The following is a 23,159-nucleotide window of genomic DNA, read 5'->3' as shown; positions in this document are numbered from 1 at the left end:
GATAAACTGCATTTATTTTAAATTTCAAATTTTCACGTTTAGAAACAAGTGGATAAACTGATAAATTAAAATTGACCACCTCTTTGTTTTTCTACTGGACTTTATGAATCCATGCAGATACATGGATAAAAAGCTAGTATAAATTATCGTTGGGCTTTTCGGGCTTAAATGGATTGAATCCTCCGCCTTAGCCTTGTCTTATGCCCACGCGAGCCAGGCCGAAATGGACTTTTTTTTTATACCGGGTCAGGCTGGGCTTTTCTTTGATGCGTCGAGTGGGCTTTTGCGGACGCCCAGGCCTATGGGTGAAATTGATAATACCTGGCTAAATGGAACACATAACTCTTCTGTCCCTAAAATAAGACTGCGACCCACCAATTATACATTTCTCACTTCATCCTTTTAATGTACAATACTGCCTACATATACTGATCACCTCTACAACTCTCGGGGACATATTTTATATCTGTGCCAATAATGCAGTTTTTTTTTGTGCTGCCCTGTATGGGTTTCTGTTGGGAATGCTGTTGACATACCCGCGGAATGAGAATGATACCAGTAATGAGATGTAACATATTAAACACTATCATAGAAGAGAAGAACAAATCCATAACTTCATTAAAACCTCAAAAAAAAAAAAATTCTCTTTTGTTTAAAAGAGGATCAAAGAGTTTCACTCCTGCCCCCATAGTGACTCGAACCCATGACTTCGTACATAGGTAGTGGGTCAACAGTGTTTCTTACACAATCTAAAAAGCAAAAGACCACAATTGCACTTACATGATTGAACACCTTAAACCTGGCAAACTAGTAAAAGTATCAACCACTTTACTTCCTTAATGAAGCAAGAGATCTACAATTTCCTTTCCAACTGCAAAGAACAAATAAGAAGGTTAAGTTATCTTTACTGCAAACAACTATGGACATGCACCAGGAAATGAATGGAAATACCTTTAGCAAGTACGCGATCTAGAAACAGAACATGTTGCTTTAGAGTACCCTTAGAGAGCTTGTCATCTGTATATAAACAGACGATTGTATCTTATACTGTAAACAGACGATTGCAGTAAGACTTATTCGAGTAAATTGTGAGAGACTAGTTCATGAACTAATAGAAACTATATTGTTGTGAAAATGAATTGATTGGAATTATATGGTTTTGAATGGTGACGGAAATAGACTGAACCTAACTTTCATTTCCTATATATATTTGAGGACATAAAGCTTCTTTCAATCTATTGCTTGGTATGAAGTAGAGGAGAGATCGAGTTGAGAGTGTGGAAAAGTTCTATTTTACTAATGGTGAGATTTGGGAATAGGAACATTTTAATATAAAATGGTATTGACAAGGTTTGGCACGCAACAAGTGAAAGCGCCAAACCATTTCAAGTACCTTATATCTTCATAATTTCCAATGTCATGATCTCACAATTGATGAAGCAAGATTTTTAGAATGTGCATTAATCAACGAACCTTACTAATTTTGACCCAATATATTTTATAAAATTATAATTTCTTTAGTATGACATGAGACGTCCAAACATGACGTTAAACCATGTCAACTGCCACGGGCCATGCACATGTTGGTTGTAGCATGCAAACTTCTATGTTGTTCATTAAAAGTTTAAAACTTAACTATTTATTTATTTATTAACGTTAAGCTTCAAAAAGCACTCAGTCTATCGCTCGGTATTAGAAAGTTGAAATCGTTGAGAGCTAAGCCGATCAATACCAAACAAGCCCGGAACTGGAATGGTAAAGGACGGCGTGGTGCAATTGGGCCGTTGTCTGGGCCTTGTTGGTATTTGGGCTGATTAAGGATACAGATTGGGGCGGTTGGTTGCTACCGTATGCCCCACCTCAGAAGTCAGAACGTACCAAATTCAAGGCGCCCATGCAAAATCAAAACAATACCAAACAGTAACCATCTCATTTCTCCCTCTCTCTCTCTCTCTCTCTCTCTCTCTCATTTCCGAGTATAATGCATCATTGGAATTATACTCTATTCTTGCTTTAATTTCTTATAATTGATGAATTTCTTTGTGGGTATGTTGATGGATTGTGAGCAATTTCTTATTTGGGTTTACCATGTAATGACATTAATTTACATAGTTTGCGTTAGGAATGGACATTCTATGTGTTAAAGTGTTAAACCCTAGACACATGAAGTGAAAAATAGTAATTATATTCGTCAATGACATGAAGTCGTGTAAGAAGCTGCCTCTCGATTTTAGTAATAAACTAGTAGGGGATGCCTCTCGATCCTATAATGGTTTGAACTCCATATATTTTGCAGGTTAGATTTGCTGGTTCCCATTCCACAACCTTAATTAGCTAGTTTCAACTCCACATCGTTGGTTAGTTCCATGTCCGCAGAATTTGTTGGTTTTGACTCCACATCCTTTACTGCTGTCAACTTCTCACAAAGAGTCGCCTGATTCACCAAGGCAAAGTAAGAATGCAGTAGAAGGGGAAACGGATACTAGTTGAATAAGTAGCAAGCAATGATAAGTTTGCAGATAAGTGCGAGAAGTGTTAAATCATTATTTGTTGGCAGAAATATAAGAATATGCTATTTTTGTCAAAAATCGTGAGTTCACAGTTTTTATGTAGAAAATTATGGTCTTTGAGATTTTTTTTTTTTTTAATAAAAAAATAAACTATGAGATGATTGAGATCCAATTTTCACGATATTTGGTGCGAAGTTTTATTTTTTAAATACTTACTTTTCCTTTTTCACCTTAATAATAAATCATTTCAAAAAAATAAAATAAATAAATAAACCGTTTTGTACTAATTAGAGCCCCAAGTAACAAAAGTAAGCCCACACTTGAGGAGGCCCAACGTAAGTAGCATATACCTCTCTCATTTGACTCATTCACACACTCTTTTAACACTTCACACTGAACTCTCCGGCCACTCTCAACTCTCTCAGTAACCAAACTCCACCGCCGATGTCCGCCGTCAGCGGCGGCGGAGCAGCCAAGAACACCGCCAAACGCGGCAAGCAGAAGAACAAGAACCACCACACTCCGCCGCTCGATCAACGAAACCTCCTCAGCCTCGTCACCTCCGCCACCTCACTCGCCCACTCCTTCCTCTCCCAAAACGACCTCCACCTCCTCCCCTCCCAAACCCTAACCCTAGAGACCCTCCTCTCCTCCGCCTCCTCCGCCCTCTCCCCCCTCCTCCTCCTCTCATCTCCTCCGCCGCCGCCGCCGCAACCGCCGCGGTCTCCTCCTCAAGAATGCTGGTTCCGCCGCTTCCTCTCCTCAGCCGCCGGCGACTCGCCGTGGCGCCACGCTTTCCGCATGTCCGAACACTCGTTCTCTATCCTTCTCTCCATCCTCTCCCCATTTCTGACCTCCGCAATCCCTTCGATTCCGCCCAACTACGCCCTCGCCGCCGCGATTTACCGCCTCGCCCACGGCGCCACCTACAAGGCGGTCGGCCGGCGCTTCGGGATGGACTCGGCGGAGGCCTGCCGGGCTTTCTACGCCGTCTGCAAGTCGGTCAATGATAAATTAGGGAGCTTGTTTGAGCTCCGGTCCGATATGGCTTGGAGTGTTGGGGGTTTCGGGTGGATTTCGCTGCCGAATTGCTGTGGGGTGTTAGGGTTTGGGAGATTTGGGGTTAGTGGTGAAATGCTGGGGCCAAATGGGTCGCTGTTGGTTCAGGCATTGGTGGATTCTGAAGGGAGGTTTCTGGATGTTTCGGCAGGCTGGCCGAGCACAGTGAAACCGGAAGCGATATTCCGGCAGAGTAAGCTGTATTTGGGTGTGGAGGAGTCCAGGGAGTTGTTGAATGGTCCTGTTTATGAGCTCAGTGATGGCAATGCGCTTCCTCAGTACATACTGGGGGACTCTTGCTTTCCTCTGTTGCCTTGGCTTTTGACTCCGTATGTGAGATCAAATGAGGAAGAGGAGAGTTTCGGTACATTGGAGAAGGCGTTTAACTCGGCGCATGGTGGCGCAATGGGGCTGGTTGGGACGGCGTTTGCGAGGGTGAGGGCTCGGTGGCAGCTGCTGAGTAGGGAGTGGAAGGAAGAGTGTGTGGAGTTTTTGCCGTTTGTGGTGGTTACTGGCTGTCTGCTGAATAATTTTCTGATGAAGTGTAGTGAGCCGCTGCCGGATGACAATGTGGGGTGCTTGAGGGAGGAGGAGCTTCAGGTGTTCGAAGGACAGGTGGATGAGAGTGGCGAGAGGATTAGGGATGTGCTTGCCACGCACTTGAGCCGGGTAAGCCTAAGAAGATGAACACACACTACTGTTGCCTCCTGCTATAGTCGCAATGCATATTAGATTTGGAGAGAGTTTTTGTGTTTTGGATCACCTTGATTTGGTCTGCTTCCACTGCATATATGTATGCGAGCATATGACATGCATATGTGATTTTGAATGTAAATAGAGAATGAGGATCACTAATGTCAAGGTTTCTTTTGTCTTTCCATGGTATGCAAATGACATTCTTATCTTGTTTATGATGCTGGGTATCTGAGATGATATATATGCTTATTTAGTTGGCAAAGATCCGCTTGCCATTTCGGATAAATGTTCAAGTGTAAATAAACTAAATAAGTGATGCTGAAATCGAAATGTTATATTCAAATAGCATAGCATACTTGATTTGGGAACAAGAACTGCTATATAAGACTAATATATCATAGTATCAGAAAATATTCGTACATGAATGATGAAGATGATCTGTAAAGACCATAGGTTTTGACTGATTTAGCTAAACGGTTACAATCACCTATGTGACAAAGTAAATCTGCAATTGAAATAAGTGGTCTATATGCAATATCAGCCCGCTGTTATTTATACACTATCTCAATCACACAGCAGAAGATTCTGAGTACAGCCTTCGACTTTTAACCCAAGATTAGAGCCATATATGGCATTGCTAAGGAGAATGGTTTTTTCAGGTCTGAGCGTAGGAGCAGCTTTTAGTTGCACAGTTTAAGAAGCAAGTTAGGAATCCCCTAAGGCCTGACTCTACGGGTTCACCTCCACGGTTCTGTAAAACTTTGACAAACTCGTTCGCACTTAGGTCACCATCACCGTTTGCATCGAATACATGGAAGATTATGTCCATCACATTGTCTGTAACATTGATGCCACATACCTGTGTCGATTAGTTGATCGTTAGTATCCACATGAAAGAAGCTAATCAGAAGGAACAGATAGATTGGTACGTGAGAATGTACTTTGGAAGCTGCTCTCTGGAGATCTGATTTTGTCAAAACCCCATTAACCTCGCCGTAGCTGAAAATGGCCAAAGAGAAAGACTGCAAATTCTTGCGTAGCTCTGCAAAATCTTTAAATTCCTTGTATGTAATTTGTATGTTGTTAAGACGTGGGGCGTTGTTAATATCGTCAACACGATCAAGCAACTTGTATAAGTCACTGAGATCAGCAGATGCAACCAAGGACAAGGCAAAATCTTTAGCTGTTATGGTTCCTTTTGATTTATAGTCATAATGAGCAAACTCCAAGCGCAACATCTTCAAGTTCAATAATACATGAAGAAAAAAAGGGATCAAACCGATTGAGATATAGCAATCATAAAACGACTGGGAGAGTCAGAGAGAGAATTAACGTACTTCCTCGTGTAAATCCCTGAAAAACTGAACAAATCTTTCATGCTTAAGGCCTTTTTTGCCGTCTTTGCCGAAGAAGTACTCGAGTATTCCTCCCTCTTCTACACCAACTTTGACCCTGTGGCCGTCCTTGATTTTATTGTTGTGATTTCGCATCAATGCCATAACTCTGTTAAACTCTTCCTTATCAATGTCTCTGTTAATATATGCAACAAGTTAGATCACACGTTTCAACCTTGTCTTGGAAACCAAGATTTTAGAAATGGATTTCCTATCGACGAATTGAAATGCCATATTTAAGTTACTCACCCACTGTTGTCAAGATCGAACATTTTAAAAGCCACAGTAAAACTCGATTCAGGAATGCTGAGGAGAGTGACGAAAAACATGTACCTAATATTCATGATGAATGTGGTTTTATATGAGTATATATGCTGCTGCATTTGATCCTTGAATTGGATTCAGATGGGGACATTTAATTTGGAGTACGACTCACTCTTGAAATGAAATGAGGCCATCACCATCAGTGTCGAAAAGCATGAAGAATTTAGAAGGAGCACATTGCAATTCTCCAGGAACATTTTCCCCTCTTAAAGAGCCTTCTCGAACCCGATTTGAATCATAGGGAGGAAACACAGGAACAACAGCTCGCATCAAGTCCCCCGGAGTCATAAAGCACTCTCCGCTAGGGGTTCGAACTGATGCAAAGTAATTGAAAATCTAAAAACACAAACAAGAAGCAAGAGAGTGCGTGTGAGTAGAATATATGTACGATAACATGCATGTTTCTCATGCAAGTTCCTTCGTTTAGACGACTTCTATTCAACGATGCATATTATTATACCTTTTCAGGGGTACTTCGCTCTCTTATCTTTTTTTCATACGTAAAGAACTTTTTTCTCCTAAATGTATCTGAAACAAGATCTATTAGTACACGTCTCTCATAATTTAGAAATGAATTTTGAATGAAACAATTAAGGTACTGTACTTGAAAAGAGGGACTTGAATTGTTCTGCAGGGTCCTGCTCGATTGCCCATGCTGCCTCCTCTTTGGAATCAGCAAAACAAACAGAGGCGTTTGGATCCAAGGCAGAAGAAGACCAATAAGAATAGCCTATGCTTGACCCGAGAATTAGAACCCCTGAAGAAACTGACCTCTGAATCAAATCAAATTTACTACCCTTATTGGAGGAGCCTGATCTACTCTTGTGATTGTACTCATTATTACAGCCAAAACTGCCACCACATGATGAGCTGATCGAAGAAGACGAAGATGGCGATGATGAAGGTTGTGATTTACTGAACAATGTGCGAGAGTCGAGTCGTTGAACACCCAAAACAACCCCTGAAGATCTTCTTGAAGATGCCCAAGAAAACATAATATAAATCTCGATCTCTAGCTATGGTTTGGTTACTGAAAGATGGAGCTTCAATTAGTTCTAGCAATTCTTACAGAAACTGAAAATGGGCGAGAGATTGATTAATTCTTCGTCACAAAGAGAATGAGTGGAAGTTATAATGTGACTGAGGGAGAAAGGAAGAGAGAATGGTACGGAATTGAATTGATTTCCAGTGAAGAGGTGTACGGTTAGTTTTGGAGCGGGAAAAGTGGTAGCTCAAGCCTTTGACTGAATCTTCTCCTAACGGTTTTTTAAAAGTTCGTTGGTGGTTGTAGTGGTTCTATTGTTTGCTTCCATCTATGGCACAAACTCATTCATGGAGTTAGGATTTCACGGAAGCATTTTCTAATTATGATCGAGAGATCCCACCAATGCTACTTGCATGTGATTCAAGATATGTGTAGTTCTGTAACGTAACTAAGTAGACACTAACGTTAAATCTTAATAAATTTTATTTGTTATAGTGAAATTGCATTAAACACACTCTAAATTCTGGAATTAGAATGATTTATACAGTTAATAATATCTAAATATTATCCCTAATATAATAGTCCTAGTCATAGAAACTTCCAACTCTCACCCTCATCCTATAGCTAAAAATAAGAATGGTATGATATCTATTAATTAAATTTTTTTGAAACGATCGATTTTTTATTTTCAGTTTGGTAATTACCGAATACCAACCGATGTTTTAGGTTCGGTAAACTGACTTTTTGGTAACCGAGACTAGGGCTGTCAATTCCGACACGACCCGATAACACGACTCGAAACCAGCACGAAATAAAGCGGGTTGAACCCGCACGATTAAAAAGCGGGTCAGCCGCGGGTCAGCCACGGGTCAACCCGCCATGACCCATTTAATAAATGGGTCGGCCACGGGTCAACCCGCCAACACGAAGTGAACCCGTATAACCCGATTATGCTATATTTTATCCTGAAATTTTAGACGTTGGGAGTATTTGATCATAGGATTAGACAATTTGAAATATTTTTCTTTATAATTATTGGATTTAATTATTTATGAATTATATATAATTATTTATATTCTTCATCTTGTGGAGTTTTTAGCAAATTTAATCAATTTATGCATTTTTTTTAGTTAAATGGGTCGCATTGTTAACCCTTAAATGAGTCATTTTGTCAAACACAACACAACCTATTTATTAAATGGGTTAAGCGGGTTGGAAACGGGTAACCCATTTAATAAATGGGTTGGGTTTGGGTTTAAATTTTTGACACGATTATTAAATGGGTTGGGTTTGGGTTTGTATCTTGCAACACGATAAATACCTTGACCCGACACGAACCCAACCCGACAGGACCCATTGACAGCCCTAACCGAGACCGATAATACCGAAATCGAAAATTACTGAAAAAGTTGGTTTGGTTTTCGTAAATACCGAATCTACCGATTATTTAAATATTAGATTTATATACTACAGTTTTCAATACACATACATGTATATTAAGAAATAAACATAAAAACTTTTATAATAGTATGAACATTACTACATATACTACATTAATAGTACATGTATTTTAAGTAACCTAGTCAAAAATGGTTAAATAACCTAGTTTTATTGAAAATTGCTAAAACTTGATGTCATATATACAAAAGAAAGCTATAATTAGTAGATTAATACAAAGTTTATGACTATAAAATTCAAAAACCTAGTTTTGTTTAGGGCTGTCAATGGGTCGTGTCGGATTGGGTTCGTGTCGGGTCAAGGTATTTATCGTGTTGCAAGATACAAACCCAAACCCAACCCATTTAATAATCGTGTCAAAAATTTAAACCCAAACCCAACCCATTTATTAAACGGGTTACCCGTTTCCAACCCGCTTAACCCATTTAATAAATAGGTTGTGTTGTGTTTGACAAAATGACTCATTTAAGGGTTAACAATGCGACCAATTTAACTAAAAAAATGCATAAATTGATTAAATTTGCTAAAAACTCCACAAGACGAAGAATATAAATAATTATATATAATTCATAAATAATTAAATCCAATAATTATAAAGAAAAATATTTCAAATTGTCTAATCCTATGATCAAATACTCCCAACGTCTAAAATTTCAGGATAAAATATAGCATAATCGGGTTATACGGGTTCACTTCGTGTTGGCGGGTTGACCCGTGGCCGACCCATTTATTAAATGGGTCATGGCGGGTTGACCCGTGGCTGACCCGCTTTTTAATCATGCGGGTTCAACCTGCTTTATTTCGTGCGGGTTTCGAGTCGTGTTATCGGGTCGTGTCGGAATTGACAGCCCTAGTTTTGTTCATTCTAATTTATATTATAAAGAATTAGTGTTTTAAAGTTGGTAATACCGAAAACCGAAATACCGAATTTGGTAGATATAATTAAAAACTGAAAATTTTGGTTGGTAATTAGTAGCTCAGTTTTGAAACCGAAAGCTATAATTAGTAGATTAATACAAAGTTTATGACTATAAAATTCAAAAACCTAGTTTTGTTCATTCTAATTTATATTATAAAGAATTAGTGTTTTAAAGTTGGTAATACCGAAAACCAAAATACCGAATTTGGTAGATATAATTAAAAACTGAAAATTTTGGTTGGTAATTAGTAGCTCAGTTTTGAAACCGAAAGCTTTGGTTTTGAAGTTGGTAATACATATAACCGATTCGAACCGACCGAGTGACAGCCCCTATATTAATCATTTTTTTCCCATTGGATTCGATCTGTATGGTAGAAAAATTCCTAGCAAACAGTTAGTTGATACAAATAAATGTACTATTTAGCAGTAGTGGTCCTAGTGGGTTGTTAAGTCATTTTCCATTCCCCATTTTTGGACAAAAATCATGAGAAGTGAAGTGACCTAAGTACTAACAGCTAATGGAGCTAAAAGACACAGCCTCTCTTCAACTTTGACTTGATGACATTCAACCAAAGTGGAAGTGGGTTTGTTACCAATTTAATATTGCTTAACTGCCCCCTTAATTTTTGGTCCCCTTTTACTTTGGGTCTGTAAATGACTCTAACCACCTGTATAGTACAAACTACAAAGTCCTCTAGCTACTGCAACAATATTATTTACCCTTTGCTCCTATAATAAGAACACACACACAGAACTTTGTATTCCATGCTCAGTTTCCAGTAAGTTAGTTATGTCACACTCAGTCCCCAACTACCATCCAAATTTTCCACAATGACAAATTTGTTGGGTCTCCCTTACTATGCAAAGCGATATCAACTTACCCACCACATTAAATTTTTATATTTATCATCATCTTCTTCTTTCTTATATCTCTTCCAAACTCTTAACACAGCCTCACATTGTCACAGAGCCATGGACTGGTTCGCATGGCTGTCGAAAACCAGCCTTGAACCAAGCCTTGTCTATGAGTACGGCATCATCTTCTCTCGCAACGAGCTTCAAATGGAGGACGTTGCTTTCTTCAACCATGAGTTTCTGCTGAGCATGGGAGTTTCTGTGGCCAAGCACAGGCTAGAGATACTCAAGCTTGCCAAGAAGGAAAACGAGGGTGGCGGCGGCGGTGGTCACCGCCACCACCCAAGGTCAATTTCAAGGCTCGGCTGGGCGCTCATCAAAACCAAGAAGTGTTTCAACAAGTACTTTACAAGATTGGCTTTCCAAGAGAACGACATGTCATCGTCCCCCAGGCATGTAGCTGATCAGCCAGAGAAGTATCAAGAGCATTGGAGAGGAAGTCTGTTGAGGAAGCCAAAGGGTCATGAGGAGGTCAAAACTCGGAGCATTGCGCTATCGGGGCCGTTGGATATGAGGACTCATGAGAGGTTGATGATGGTCCCTAACCCTAGGAGCTTGAAGCTATCAGGACCCTTAGACTCAAAGGTCAATCAGAGGCTCATGTACACAGCAAATAGGAGCCCTAGGCTCACTTCAGGTCCTATGGTGACCGACAAGCTAATGGTTGCAGCAAATAGGAGCCCCAAGGCATCCGGACCGTACGATGGACGATCATATGATCGGCTGATGGTGACGAAGAATAGGAGCCCGAGGCTGTCCGAACCGCTTGATGGAAAAGTCACTCCATATGAGAAGGAAAGGGTGGACGTTGATTTTGATGACCATTCACTTTGGACTGCTATGTTTCAGGATATGAAACCCACTTGATCATTATTTTGTACTAGCTTTTGGGTTGGTTCTGCTTTCCTTGAAATGTTTTGTGTTCCGAAGAGTCATGAAATTTGTACGAGTCCTGAAACTTTTTCTTCAGATTGCACTAAAAGTTGAGTCTCTTTTTGGTGTGTGTATTAGACTAGTGATTACTAGTACCATATTATTGTAATTCGTTTACCTTTGAGTGAGCTCTGGCCCTATCAGCCTAATACATATATAAATTGGTTGATGCTGCAGTTATGTAAACATAATATTTTGCTTCTATTGACAAGTAGGTCTAACTTAATGGGGAAGCTATTATAGTAAATAAGTAAAGAAACATCACAACTAGCTGCTCATTATTATTATACATATATCTAAACCCCGGTTAACTGTTCATCACTGTGCAAAATGAAGTGGCGCTTTTGCCCTTGCTGTCTCCCTCAATTACAAGTTTGTCCTTCTTATGCGATGCCACAATGGTTTCTGTTTTAGTCTGACGGTGGTGGTGTTTCACAATAGAAATCATTTACCAGAGTCCAGAGTTTGTTCTCATAATCTCATCATCATCGAGTTCAATCCCCTCTGATTCAATAGAAGAAGAAGTCGAAGCAGTTTTATACGAGACTGGAGTCTGCGAGATTCAGATCGGTGGAAAGAAGAGCGTTTCGTATCGAAGGTATTGTTTCCCATAATGTTTTTTCATTTTGGTTGGGATTTTTGTTGTTCTCTTCTGATTCAGGTTATTGATTGCGGTTCGGAAATTGGGAATTGAGTTTTGCTGTGTTGGGTTTGATTAGCTTTTACGGTTCGGGGTACTGAATTGGGGGTTTTCTTGGGTGATTGAATTTGGTTCTATAATTTTAGAGTTTCGAATCTGAGTTTGTTGAAAGTTAAATTCAGTTAGTATGAATTGGGGTTTTATGCTTAATTGAAGAGTTGGCTAATATGATTAATTGAAATGGTAACTGAAGTGAAGTTTTGTAATATAGTTTCTTTTCCTTTGGATTTGATGTAAGGTTTTTGATTTTGATGGCAGATCGTTAGGATACGAGAAAGAAGAGGAGAGATTGAAGATTTTGGTCGAACAGGTTGCTGGGTTTTCGAAGAGGTGTGTGTTTGATTTGGTTATATCTGTGGTAAAATCTCCTCTTTTTGCCATTGCTCGCTCTTAGTGCACGTATACCGCCATATTGTTTTGGGGATCATTTGTCTTGCGAGTTATGTAAATATTAATTGATTTATAGCAATTTAAGGAATCTGTCTCTATCGTTGGACTTGGTTTGAACAAGAACACATATTGAAGCCAAATATTGCTTTTAAAATCAAAAGAATTAGAGAACGACGTGTAGAATCAGTTAAAGAGTTTGTAGAAGTCAATGAACTGTCAAATTATTAAAGTTTGGTTGTGCTATTTAGACTTTTGAGTAATAGTCCTTTTTGTTTTTTTAGAGGCCCAATACAATTTATGTTCTCCACTTCTCCCCAATTTTGTTTATAAGCGTGTGCTTCTTTACATTACTTCTTTTAATGGGTACAGAGTGACAGTGTTAGAAAAACTGAGAACAAAACTGCAGCTGACATCAAACCTATCCAGTACGAACTTTGAAGCACCCAAGTGGCCAAGTATGTGCAACATAAAAAAAGTTATGCTGGAAGAACATAGGATGGTTTCAAACAGGCTCTAGAGGTCGGTGAAAAAGTAAGACATCTTATTTCGAGTAAGCCTTTTGTTATATGTGTTCTCTAACAGTTGTCATGATGTAATGATTCTGATACTTGGTGATGTGTTCTCTAGCAGTTGTCATGATGTAATGATTCTGATACTTGGTGTTGTGTTATAATCTCTAGGTTCACACAGTGGAACATTCTAAGGATTTACCCCAAAGAAACTTAAAGTTGCCTCCTCAAATTACCAACCACATGTTGGATGGATGCATGGAGCTCAAATGGCTGTGTCTAATGTGCAGGTTAGTTTTCCAGTTTCATGAAACTTATTGGAACCTGATAATAGGATCGATAAGAAATATAACCTGATCCCTGCATATAAAATTTTATGACAGGGATGTGAAAGATCACTATGGTTGATGCATGGGATGTTTACAGCCAATGATGAGGCCCTGCCTTTTTTATGCACAAGGGCTTAAATGATGAGGTTTTTTATCCTAAAAAGACCTTGATAGTGACAAAGACATTGAAGGTGAGGACAATTTATTTACTTTGAGTTGAATTTTTGGCATATTAGCAATAATATCAGAGGATTGATGTTAATATACAGGTAAAAGCATTTATGGCTAATGGATGTCACTTGGATTTTAATCAACCCCCTTGATTCATTCTCCCCACAGACTTCTACACAAAAGTTAGTAAGGTCCGTTTTGTTTTTCTGATAATTCGAGAATTTGATTCCTATTTTTAGTTATTGTTGAAATCAGTTACATTCCTATCTTATAACATAGTATGCTCACATTGCTAAATATCTCAACACTCATTGCACTATATGTTTCACTTCACGTCAGTATGTTGCAGAGCTCTGATCACGTCATATGCAGCTGGTTGTTTAATAGGTAACACAATCCATCTTTACATTTCAATGCCTTATTGATTAATGTTTGTGCTTACTCCATACAAAACCATTTCAATGATTTCAATTTACAGAACCAAATAATCACTCTTTCTTATTGATTGACATTATTACTTATGTTTTCCAATTACAACAGCTCCTGAAATTTTGGAGCACTTATCATTTGTCGCAAATGACGAATCGGACTTTGTACATAGACACCTACTGTTGTTAGGATATTTAACTTTGAAATCTAGATAACTTACCAGAATTTTGAACATGTAAAACAATATATAATATTTAATGTAGCAATGTAATATAACAATGTTTCTAAATTCAGTAGCATCGAATCAAACAATATTTGCTTATATTCCTGCAGCATCGCGCAGGTACATTTTCTAGTATATTCTAGTGGCAAGAACTAGTATTCTTATTTTGGTGGTGGATTGGGGGTCAGTTTGAAACCCAAATAATAGAATCATAATGGTTTGCTCACTTCACGTCGGGCCTCAAGATCTAGGGCCTAATGTCCCGTCCATAGGTCTCATGCATTCATTTGTATACGTGAGTGAATTCTGGATAGTGGTGTACACCTATTTAGTGATTGAGAAAATAAATTATGATAAACTATCGTTGGATTTAAATTTAATGATAGAAAAATAAAACAACTCAAACTTAAAAATAATAGTTTCTACTGTTTGATCTAGATTTAAAGGTGACTAAACATAATTATCTTGCTCGGTAACTGAGCAGGTGTGCGCATATTGTTGAAATTCTGAGATGATGTAACTCTATCATCTATAAAAATGAGCTATAAGCTTGAATCAATTATTGGAATTCTGGGATGATGTAACACTATCAAGAGTAAGATCTACCCCAACTGTCCCAACAACTTTAACTGGCACAAGTAATTTCTATTTTAAACACTCTCAATGCAAGGTAGCTTATAGTTATGGATCGAATGGCATAATTAACCAATTACTATATATAGAGCCAATTGATCTATATAAATGGAGACTCATGCAAGTGGTATTCATAATGATCTAGCGAGCTGCTTTTCTCTTTGTGTTGTTGTCAAAAGCAATTGCAACTTATCTACAACTTGAATTCCAAGGCCATAATAGACACAGAGAGATGACTTCAGCCTCGATCGTACAAACTGATGAAGAAAATCAATGAGCCGCCTCCATCATTTAAGCTAGCTAGCTACGCCCTACCCCACCCGATTGTTTCTACTTATTTAGGGTAGCAATAGTAACAACTGCTTTTCCTCTTTCAATTCCCTCCCTGATCGATCTGTGTTAGAAGATCGAATACACGTATTCATGAGTCAGTCGTTAACCCAATAATCTGAAACTGCCTGACTGAAATCTTTCCAGCGTCATCACTTGGCCCAGATTTAAGATAAGACGCTGGAAATATTTGGTGAAGCGGTTCATATATTATTTCATTTTTGATGATTAGAGGCTGGAAATTATGGTTTTTGAAGCTGTTCAGCTACGTACATCATGCAGCAAGCTGCGATCAGTATATTTTTGATATATTTATATCTTATGTTCAATTTCTGTTAGCTAGTTCAGTTTCTTCATGTTATGTATGCGGGTGTTCTATCTCGATCTGCTGGGTACGTATGGATTTTAATTCCTTAATACGTACTTCCTGTGTTCTATTGCTAGTTCAGTTCTATCTGTTCTTTTTTCTTTTTCTTTTTTTTTCTTTTTTTTTAATAGCTATCCGTTCTAGTTGTTTAGGGTTGTGATAGACGATCATCTACTTCTACGTAGGTCGCTTAATTAATTAGTAAATAGTATGGGAAAATTCTATGAATGCCTCCACAAAATGGCCTGCTTTTTGTCAATTTCGGCTTTTAAGGATGTGGTTAGATAAGGAATTGGACAGTTACACTAAAGACATATAGGTCAATTTGGACAATAAAGGTAAATGTTAAATTGGGATTTTGCTATGTAAATAATTTCAGAGGTATTAAAGTACGTAGCACAGATGCATGCTTTGTCAACTTCACAGAATTCCAGTTCTAAACTTCAAACATTGCAACATGTGAACTAACTTCATGATTTTTGCTGCAATAAAATATTGGGTCGTCTTTCTAAATGTACCCAACAAATATCTAACTACTATACCTAATAATGGCTTTCCCATTGCTGATTATACGATTGAATGATAAATGTTCATCACAGTCACTTAATGTGAGGGTTACAAGTTCATGCACGGCTCTACTCATGTATTTGAAATTAAAAAAATACAAAAAGATGAAAGACAACGTACAATTGAATTTCAGTTGTGCCAGATTGAATAAAACTTTATCTCACAATTCACAGGACGAAAAATAGCATGGGATGATAAAAAAGAATAGCACCCAATAGGGTAGACAAGAATAAATGAAATGCAAGATCGCAAACTGTTAGAGGCTCGAAAGACAAAGCATAAATATTATCAATGGTGGAGATTTATCAACCTTAAATTTAAAGGGGCCAAGGGCTCCGGAAAGATGGTGGTGATTTTGAAAAGAGGGAAAAAAAAACAAAAACAAACTGATCAGTTCTGTACCTATCATGAGTACATTACATGATAAAAAATAATAATAATAATAAATAAAAAACAACAGAGATAGTGGCTGATTTCATGTACTTGCAGAGGTAGCTGTGAAGATCAAGGCATCTAATGGTTTCAAGAACTAATGGTTTCACCTACCATGCATGGCCCGACTGGAATTGAGTTGATTCAACTCTCTTTCACTTGGCTCACCAGTATATATAATGGTCAGTTCTATACAAGCTTCTCACGCAGCAGAGGCAGATATTGGTGCAGTAGTAATTAAGTTGAGTGAGAGGAAATGGGGCTTGTGGGAATCTGGGCGGCCATTCTCATGACGCCTTGTGCATATTTCTGGAGGAGGAAATGGAATTTACTTGACCTAGTCACAGCAGCGATGTTCACGTCGATCCATGTCCTTTGTTTATTTGCGCCGTTTCATTTCAACTGGCCTGCGTTTTACCTGGCATTGGCTCTCGCATTTGCCACCACCTTGGGAGTAACTCTTTGTTACCATAGAAACCTTGCGCATAGGAGTTTCAGGCTTCCCAAGTTTCTCGAGTACTTGTTTTCCTATATGGCTGTTCTTTCGGCTCAGGTGCCTACCCAGCTTTCAAGGGTTTTATGTGCAGTGTGCCATTTTTGCTACTTTCCCTTCATGAATATTGTCATGAATTCTTGATCGAAAATCTCATTTTCTCAACGTGGAAAAAATGTATATATTTACTTTTGGTTTAACCTACTTTTGATTAACTACCTACCATATTACTTTCAGTGAGTTTAATGTTTAAGGTCTGTAAATTGATATGTAAGTACTTAACTCTTGTTTTGCAGGGCAGTCCAATTGAGTGGGTGAGTACACACCGCTACCACCACCAATACACAGATACAGAGAACGATGTTCATAGCCCTCTCAAGGGTTTTTGGTTTAGTCACATGGGATGGATTCTCGATAGCAATAAGCGCTTCAGAAAAGTATGTAATCATCTAAGAATTACCAGACATTCATACATAAATGCATACACCAAAATTTTATATACTAATACGTCCATAATACCTATTTTTTTTACTCTCTAATTTTGGTTAAATTATTTTTTACTCTTTAAATTAAGCTGAGAAATAGATTTTTTAAATAAATAATTTGCAGTATGGAGGACTGAAGAATGTTGAAGATTTGAAAATGCAGCCATTCTATAGGTTTCTTCATCATACGTTTCTTCTACACTCGTTTATTCTTGGACGAATTCTATATGCCCTTGGTGGGTTTCCCTTCATTGTTTGGGGAATGGACCGAATGGTACGTGAGATCATATTTCCTTTTCTTTCTTTTTTTTGACAAAGAGAAATATTTATCACTATGAAGTTCTTAAATTACATGAACTAATTAATTAAATATTTCTTCAGGGAGTGAGGATGCTAGTTGTTTTCCATGGCACCATGCTAGTAAATTCGGCCTGCCACACATGGGGGTATCAAGCATGGAATACCGGTGATCTATCTAAGAACCTTTGGTACGTAATTAAGAACTTAATAAGGATCCTTAATAAAGTAACCAAGGTTCATTAATATTGAGATTTTAGATTAGTAATCCACGTACTGTATGTGTATCTTCATGTTTAACTGTCTAATATTAGGTGGTTGGGAGTGCTTGGATTAGGAGAAGGATGGCACAACAATCACCACGCTTTCGAATACTCGGCTCGACAAGGACTCGAATGGTGGCAGATTGACGTGACTTGGTACGCCATAAAATTTCTTGAAGCTCTAGGATTGGCAAAAGATGTGAAACTACCATCCGAAGCTCATAAGAAACGCAAAGCTTTAGAGACCAGAACAACGATGGTTTCTCATGAAATAAGCCACGAAGATGAATTAGTTTGCTTAATTTGCTAATAATGGACAGCTAAGTACTACCCTCTAATCGTACGTGTGTCCTACTTCATTTTATGTGCGTTCTGATGATGAAGATTCTTGCATGTCATGCATGGTCGGTTTGGACTCCAGCTAATAATGGAAATCGATTCTATCTGAACTTGTTGCATTATCACCTTCCACTCGAGCCAAACTCTAATCTGGCATGGGATTATATTTCTCCTTCTGGTTTAAGATTTATTAATCCATATTATTTTTAACACAAGACCAAGACTAGCATTTAGTCTACTAATAATGCATGTATTTCTCTCCAACAAAGTATTAGGAGCGATTTCGATCAAGTTCAACTACCGCATCTCCCATTGATTTACCAAAAACATAGATATAAAAACAACAAGAGAACCACATCAGCCGCACCATTCTATACATGAATGATACTTACATTCTAGTAGTTACAACAACAACAAAAAGTTCACAAAAACTTACTAGAGCTCCAGTAGAGTACTACGGAAACGTACTTCAGTATGAAAGTAGTTGAGCTTCCACCGACTACCGCTCATTGATCTTAGTTATTTGTATTCTGAGGTATTCTGAAGGAACCACCGGCATAAAGCATTTCATAAACAGGCTTTATCCTAGTAGACAGAACAACGCTCAAGATTGTGCCGACACCACAGACACCTGCCAGAACAAGGAAGGTGACCCTAAAGCAATCTGGACCCAAACAGGAGACATTTGTTCCATAAAGATGATTAAGACCATGCTGCTTTGCTGCCTCATTATCGTATATGTATCCTGCTAGGAGACCTGAAAAAAGAAATGCGCCTAGAGGATTCCCTAGTGACATGAAATTGTAGAATATGCCAAAATGCCTCAATCCAAAGAGTTCAGAGACGGTCGGGATCATGATAGAAAATTGGACACCGTAGCAGATCCCAAGCAGTGCAGTCGCAGCATAAAGGGTTCCTTTGATAGCAGAAGCAAATAGCAGATAGATAAAGATCATTATAATTTGAGTGCAAGTCATCCAAAATGTCCGCGGAATTGTTTTTGTCCTGAAAAGAAAAGATATTTATCTAATGTCATCTATGTAAAAAGATTCATGGGATGGGGACATCAATAAATGCAAGGATAGATATTACTTACTTGACAAAATGTTCAGAAACAACTCCTCCGCCAAGACGTCCGACGAAATTACCAAAGCTGAAGAGAGACAACAAGATCGTGGTATCATGCGTTCCTTGTGCAATACCTATTTGAGCTAAATTATTCAGAACAGTTACCCCAGTACCAACCCCTACAAAATAAACCAAAAACAGAAGCCAGAAGTCGGCCTTGATCACAGCTTCAGTAAACTTGAAATCTTCCCCTCTTTTGGGTCTTCTCTTTCTCTTCACTGCCCCCTCACCCACGGCGAGAAGCATAGCTATGTCAGACGAAGAATCATTCCCTTCACGAAAACTCCCTAGGCTTGTTGTTGATAAAGATGACTTCAGCAGTGGTTCAGTTTCATCTGCATTGCTATCCTCATTATTCAAATTATCAGAAGAGCCGACTCTTGTGGGATAAAATGTCATTTTTAGAGGGATAGCAAGCGGCGCCATGAGAAGTACTACCATTATGACAACAAAACTGTAGGTAATCGGAGCACTCAAGGAAAAGGAATCATCCAATATTGTAGTTGTGAGCACATATAATCCAACCACCACACTCGCAGCTTGGATGAAGAGAAAGTGACCGCGCTCCACCGAGCCTTCACTAGTAGCCGGCGTACAAGGCCTAACTAAATACATCAGAATGAAACACAGGAGAGGAACCCCGAGTGTAAGAAAGAGTAGAAGCTTAGAAGATGAATTACGAAGCAGTACGCTATAAACTTCTGTAAACACAGCTGCACTGAGACCCCCATAACCTTTAAGAATGCCTGCAACAGTTCCACGACTAACAGGGAAGTTCCTCATATTGGTCACAAGAACAGCCGTCGAAAACCAAGCACTACTATTAGTAGCAACACAAAGAGCAATCCATAACTGCAACATAAACAATGCTTCATGATCATAAATCCATCCAAAATAATCAATTTCTCTGTAGACAAACCATTTCGACCACTAATAACCATTCAATTGGATAAAGCAAACTGTCAACAGAAAGCTCTAAATTCTAGCCCACCAATATCTTATCTCATCTAATTTCCATAGCTAACATTACCATCACCAATCCCATAAACAAATTAGTACCCAATTCACAAAATCACGTATCTGTTACTCCTCAACTGGAAAAATCAAAATTCTTAATAGCTTCACAACATAACAAAATCAAGACGCAGAGCACTATCTACCAAGCAATCAAATCAGTAAAAAAGACCAAAACTTCAAACCCAATCAATCCCACAAAAACAAATCTAGCAATCTTCAAAAACCAGTACTCAATCACAAAACCTTAGTAGCTCAATAAAATCATGCAAATCACATAATTAAAGATCAAAACTTTGAACAAGAAGATCGAAGAACCAAGACATACCAACCAATAAGGCAAGGACAGAACTGTACGGCTGACAGCGAGCCAGAGCACACCGTAACCAAAGAAACAAGCGAAAGCCCCAATCGAAAGTATCATCCAAGGTGGGAGCTTGTTGGAAGCAATCCCAGGAACAAGTCCAACGTTTTCCCCGATATCATTAGCCACTCCGAGCATGGTCAACTGTCGCTGACTGAACCCCAGAACGGACTTGAGCGAGTGCGAGTAAAGCGGGAAGTTGTAGGCGTTTCCGGCGGCTATTTGGACCCACACCGCCGCTCCTAAGCCCACCCACGGCGGCCTTGTGCCTCCTTTAACGTTAACGGTCACCATTGATGGGGTTTAACTTGCAACAGAAATAACAAACAAACCGGGTTCGATCAAGATTGAAGCTTTAGACGAAATGAAGCTGGTCTCGAGTTTAAGGTGTGGGTGATATTGGCAACAGCCAGCAGGACGAGGATGACTTGGCCTTTCTCCAAATGGCTTCCCGGCGGTTTGGTCTCTTCCTTGTGAAACTGGCTTTCCTTTGCTCTGTTTTCTAAGCAAAAGTCGAAGTCACGTGTCCAGGCACGTGACGAGGACGAGGACGAGGAGTATGGATGACACGATCTTGAGCTGGTTCCACTTGATTGTGTGGTCTGAGAGAGCGCGGACAAGCGTCGAGAAAAGGGTGACTATGTTTTGAACCTACGAGCCACGTGTTCTAGGAGTCTGTTCACTTTTATTTTAATTTATTTTTTTATTAGAGGTGAGATAGTAAGTCATCTCGGTTACGTTAAGAGCTAACTTGTCAAGAAATGTCAAGGTCGAAAAGTCAAGACGTCGACCAGCCAAGAAACTGTTCACTGCCACTGGACATGGGTTTCCACCCGTTCCGTTTTTTTACCAGTCAGTTTTACTGTTCATTGATTTTTTCTTACATAAATGAAAAACTAAGAATAAGTACAATACAACGTTATTTAGTTGTTGTATGAGAAATTCGGTTTCTAATCGATTTTTATTTTCGAAACAAACGTTATTTAGGGGGTCGTGAAAATTGACTTTTTATACGTTCGGAATTTAGGAAAACTTCCTTCATGAAAGTTGTAGAGCTCGTCGATACGATCTTGTGCATATATCGAACGCAATATTCGGAGTTCGTATGAATTTATTATGAATTTTTGAAATTTGAAAATTTTCTATAAATAGCAAAAAAAAAAATCTATTTTGTTTCAAAGGACGAAAAAAAAATTTCTTTTTTTCATTTCCCCCCTCAGAAATTTTTTTTCATTTCTCTCTCTCTCTCTCTCTCTCTCTCTCTCTCTCTCTCTCTCTCTCGCCCCCAGACTTGGCGGGTTTTGTCCTACCCGACCCGCCTTTTTCTCCCTCTTCCGGCGTCCTCCATCCAAGGACCCGGCTCCCCCAAGGTCGCCTCACCTCGTCCGACAACTCCGTGGCGTCAGCCCGCCCAAACGCTGCCCCCAGGCCGAGATCGAAGCAACCCCAGGCGGAGCAAATCGTCCTCCGGCGACAAACGCCTCCTCTCTTCCGTGTCTCTCTCTGCACGCACGCATGAGTTGCGACGCCAAGCGTCAGACGCTTGTCCTCTACTTCCATCAATCAGGGCGTCTCCTTCTCCACTCATCCAGTGACGTCACCCATGTTTTCGGGCTGGGCCGAGCTGGCAGATGCCTTGGCCGGGCAAGGAATTAGTCAGGGCCTTGACTAAATTCTTGGATTCGGTCAAGAAAGACTGACTTTTGGCTGGGCAGAATACCTCCGGTGGAAACCTGATTTTCCCCTCCATGGTCACCACATCAGCTTTTCCTAGTTGGTGACCAATCAAGAAGCAACCGGTGGAGTTGCTCTAATGAGTTAATAACACACCTCTTTAGTTAGTATTCGGACCAGAGTTCATGAGTGTATCCCAGCAAAGCAAGACTAATCACCAGCCGTAAGCATACTAACTCGAAGGCCCCTCAAACCTGCTGGCCACAAGCTTGCTGGAGTTGGGACTCGAACGATAGACATGAGAGTTTCATGGTAGGCTGCTCGATCAACCTTACCGCACCAGGTGGTTATGAGCCTATTCACTTGGTTCATATCTAAGTAGACTTTTCTTTTTTCTTTTTTAATTAACTTTTTTTTAATCGGGTGAAGTAACAAGACACTTCAGTTATATTAGTGAGTTAGTAACATACTCACTCAGTCAATATTTTGACTGAGATTTATGAGGGTATCTTAGCAAAATCAGACTAATTCCCATCACATGGGCACCAACCCAAAAACCCTTCATACCTGTTGGCCACAATAAATGTGGAAGTTTCGTGTTAGGCTGCTTGATCAAATAATTTCTTTTTAAACAATAATATTTATCATTTTTAGAGACTACGGCATGCTTTGAGCTCAAGTTTTGCTGCCTTTATCCGATTTCTAATTTATGTCCTATCATATACCTCATTGTGTATGCTTTTCCAAAGAAGGTGACAAGGAGGGTCACATCTTTTGCTAACTAATTTATGACAATTTCTCTTGAATCTGGGATGTTCCAAAAGATGAA

The 23,159-nt window shown here is 39.2% G+C and overlaps 5 protein-coding genes across 5 annotated transcripts; 3 read left to right on the top strand and 2 right to left on the bottom strand.

The window, feature by feature from the left end:
- Positions 1-2,954: 2,954 nt before the first annotated feature.
- Positions 2,955-3,916, top strand: LOC112189098 (protein ALP1-like). Its single transcript, XM_040515037.1, has 2 exons — positions 2,955-3,762; positions 3,849-3,916. The coding sequence occupies exons 1-2, from the start codon at positions 2,955-2,957 to the stop codon at positions 3,914-3,916; spliced, it is 876 nt and encodes a 291-aa protein (XP_040370971.1).
- A 718-nt stretch (positions 3,917-4,634) lies between these two features.
- LOC112189082 (calcium uptake protein, mitochondrial) lies at positions 4,635-7,140 on the bottom strand. Its single transcript, XM_040513804.1, has 7 exons — positions 6,588-7,140; positions 6,444-6,511; positions 6,096-6,319; positions 5,909-5,992; positions 5,603-5,795; positions 5,207-5,503; positions 4,635-5,124 (listed from the first exon to the last, which is right to left on the bottom strand). The coding sequence occupies exons 1-7, from the start codon at positions 6,976-6,978 to the stop codon at positions 4,921-4,923; spliced, it is 1,461 nt and encodes a 486-aa protein (XP_040369738.1). The 5' UTR covers positions 6,979-7,140; the 3' UTR covers positions 4,635-4,920.
- Positions 7,141-10,238: 3,098 nt separating this feature from the next.
- Positions 10,239-11,381, top strand: LOC112188469. The gene has a single exon (XM_024327585.2). The coding sequence runs from the start codon at positions 10,318-10,320 to the stop codon at positions 11,125-11,127; it is 810 nt and encodes a 269-aa protein (XP_024183353.1). The 5' UTR covers positions 10,239-10,317; the 3' UTR covers positions 11,128-11,381.
- A 5,112-nt stretch (positions 11,382-16,493) lies between these two features.
- LOC112189066 (palmitoyl-monogalactosyldiacylglycerol delta-7 desaturase, chloroplastic) lies at positions 16,494-18,202 on the top strand. The gene is made up of 5 exons (XM_024328335.2): positions 16,494-16,826; positions 17,063-17,203; positions 17,376-17,525; positions 17,633-17,739; positions 17,863-18,202. Exons 1-5 carry the CDS (start codon positions 16,530-16,532, stop codon positions 18,119-18,121), a joined length of 954 nt encoding a protein of 317 aa, XP_024184103.1. The 5' UTR covers positions 16,494-16,529; the 3' UTR covers positions 18,122-18,202.
- Positions 18,203-18,431: 229 nt separating this feature from the next.
- LOC112187329 (protein NUCLEAR FUSION DEFECTIVE 4) lies at positions 18,432-21,230 on the bottom strand. The gene is made up of 3 exons (XM_024326082.2): positions 20,621-21,230; positions 19,247-20,130; positions 18,432-19,155 (listed from the first exon to the last, which is right to left on the bottom strand). The coding sequence occupies exons 1-3, from the start codon at positions 20,948-20,950 to the stop codon at positions 18,666-18,668; spliced, it is 1,704 nt and encodes a 567-aa protein (XP_024181850.1). The 5' UTR covers positions 20,951-21,230; the 3' UTR covers positions 18,432-18,665.
- Positions 21,231-23,159: the final 1,929 nt, after the last annotated feature.

Source organism: Rosa chinensis, chromosome 2 (genome assembly GCF_002994745.2).
Source record: "Rosa chinensis cultivar Old Blush chromosome 2, RchiOBHm-V2, whole genome shotgun sequence".
In the NCBI taxonomy this organism is placed as follows: Eukaryota; Viridiplantae; Streptophyta; class Magnoliopsida; order Rosales; family Rosaceae; genus Rosa; species Rosa chinensis.
This window is presented reverse-complemented; position numbering and strand designations above follow the sequence as displayed.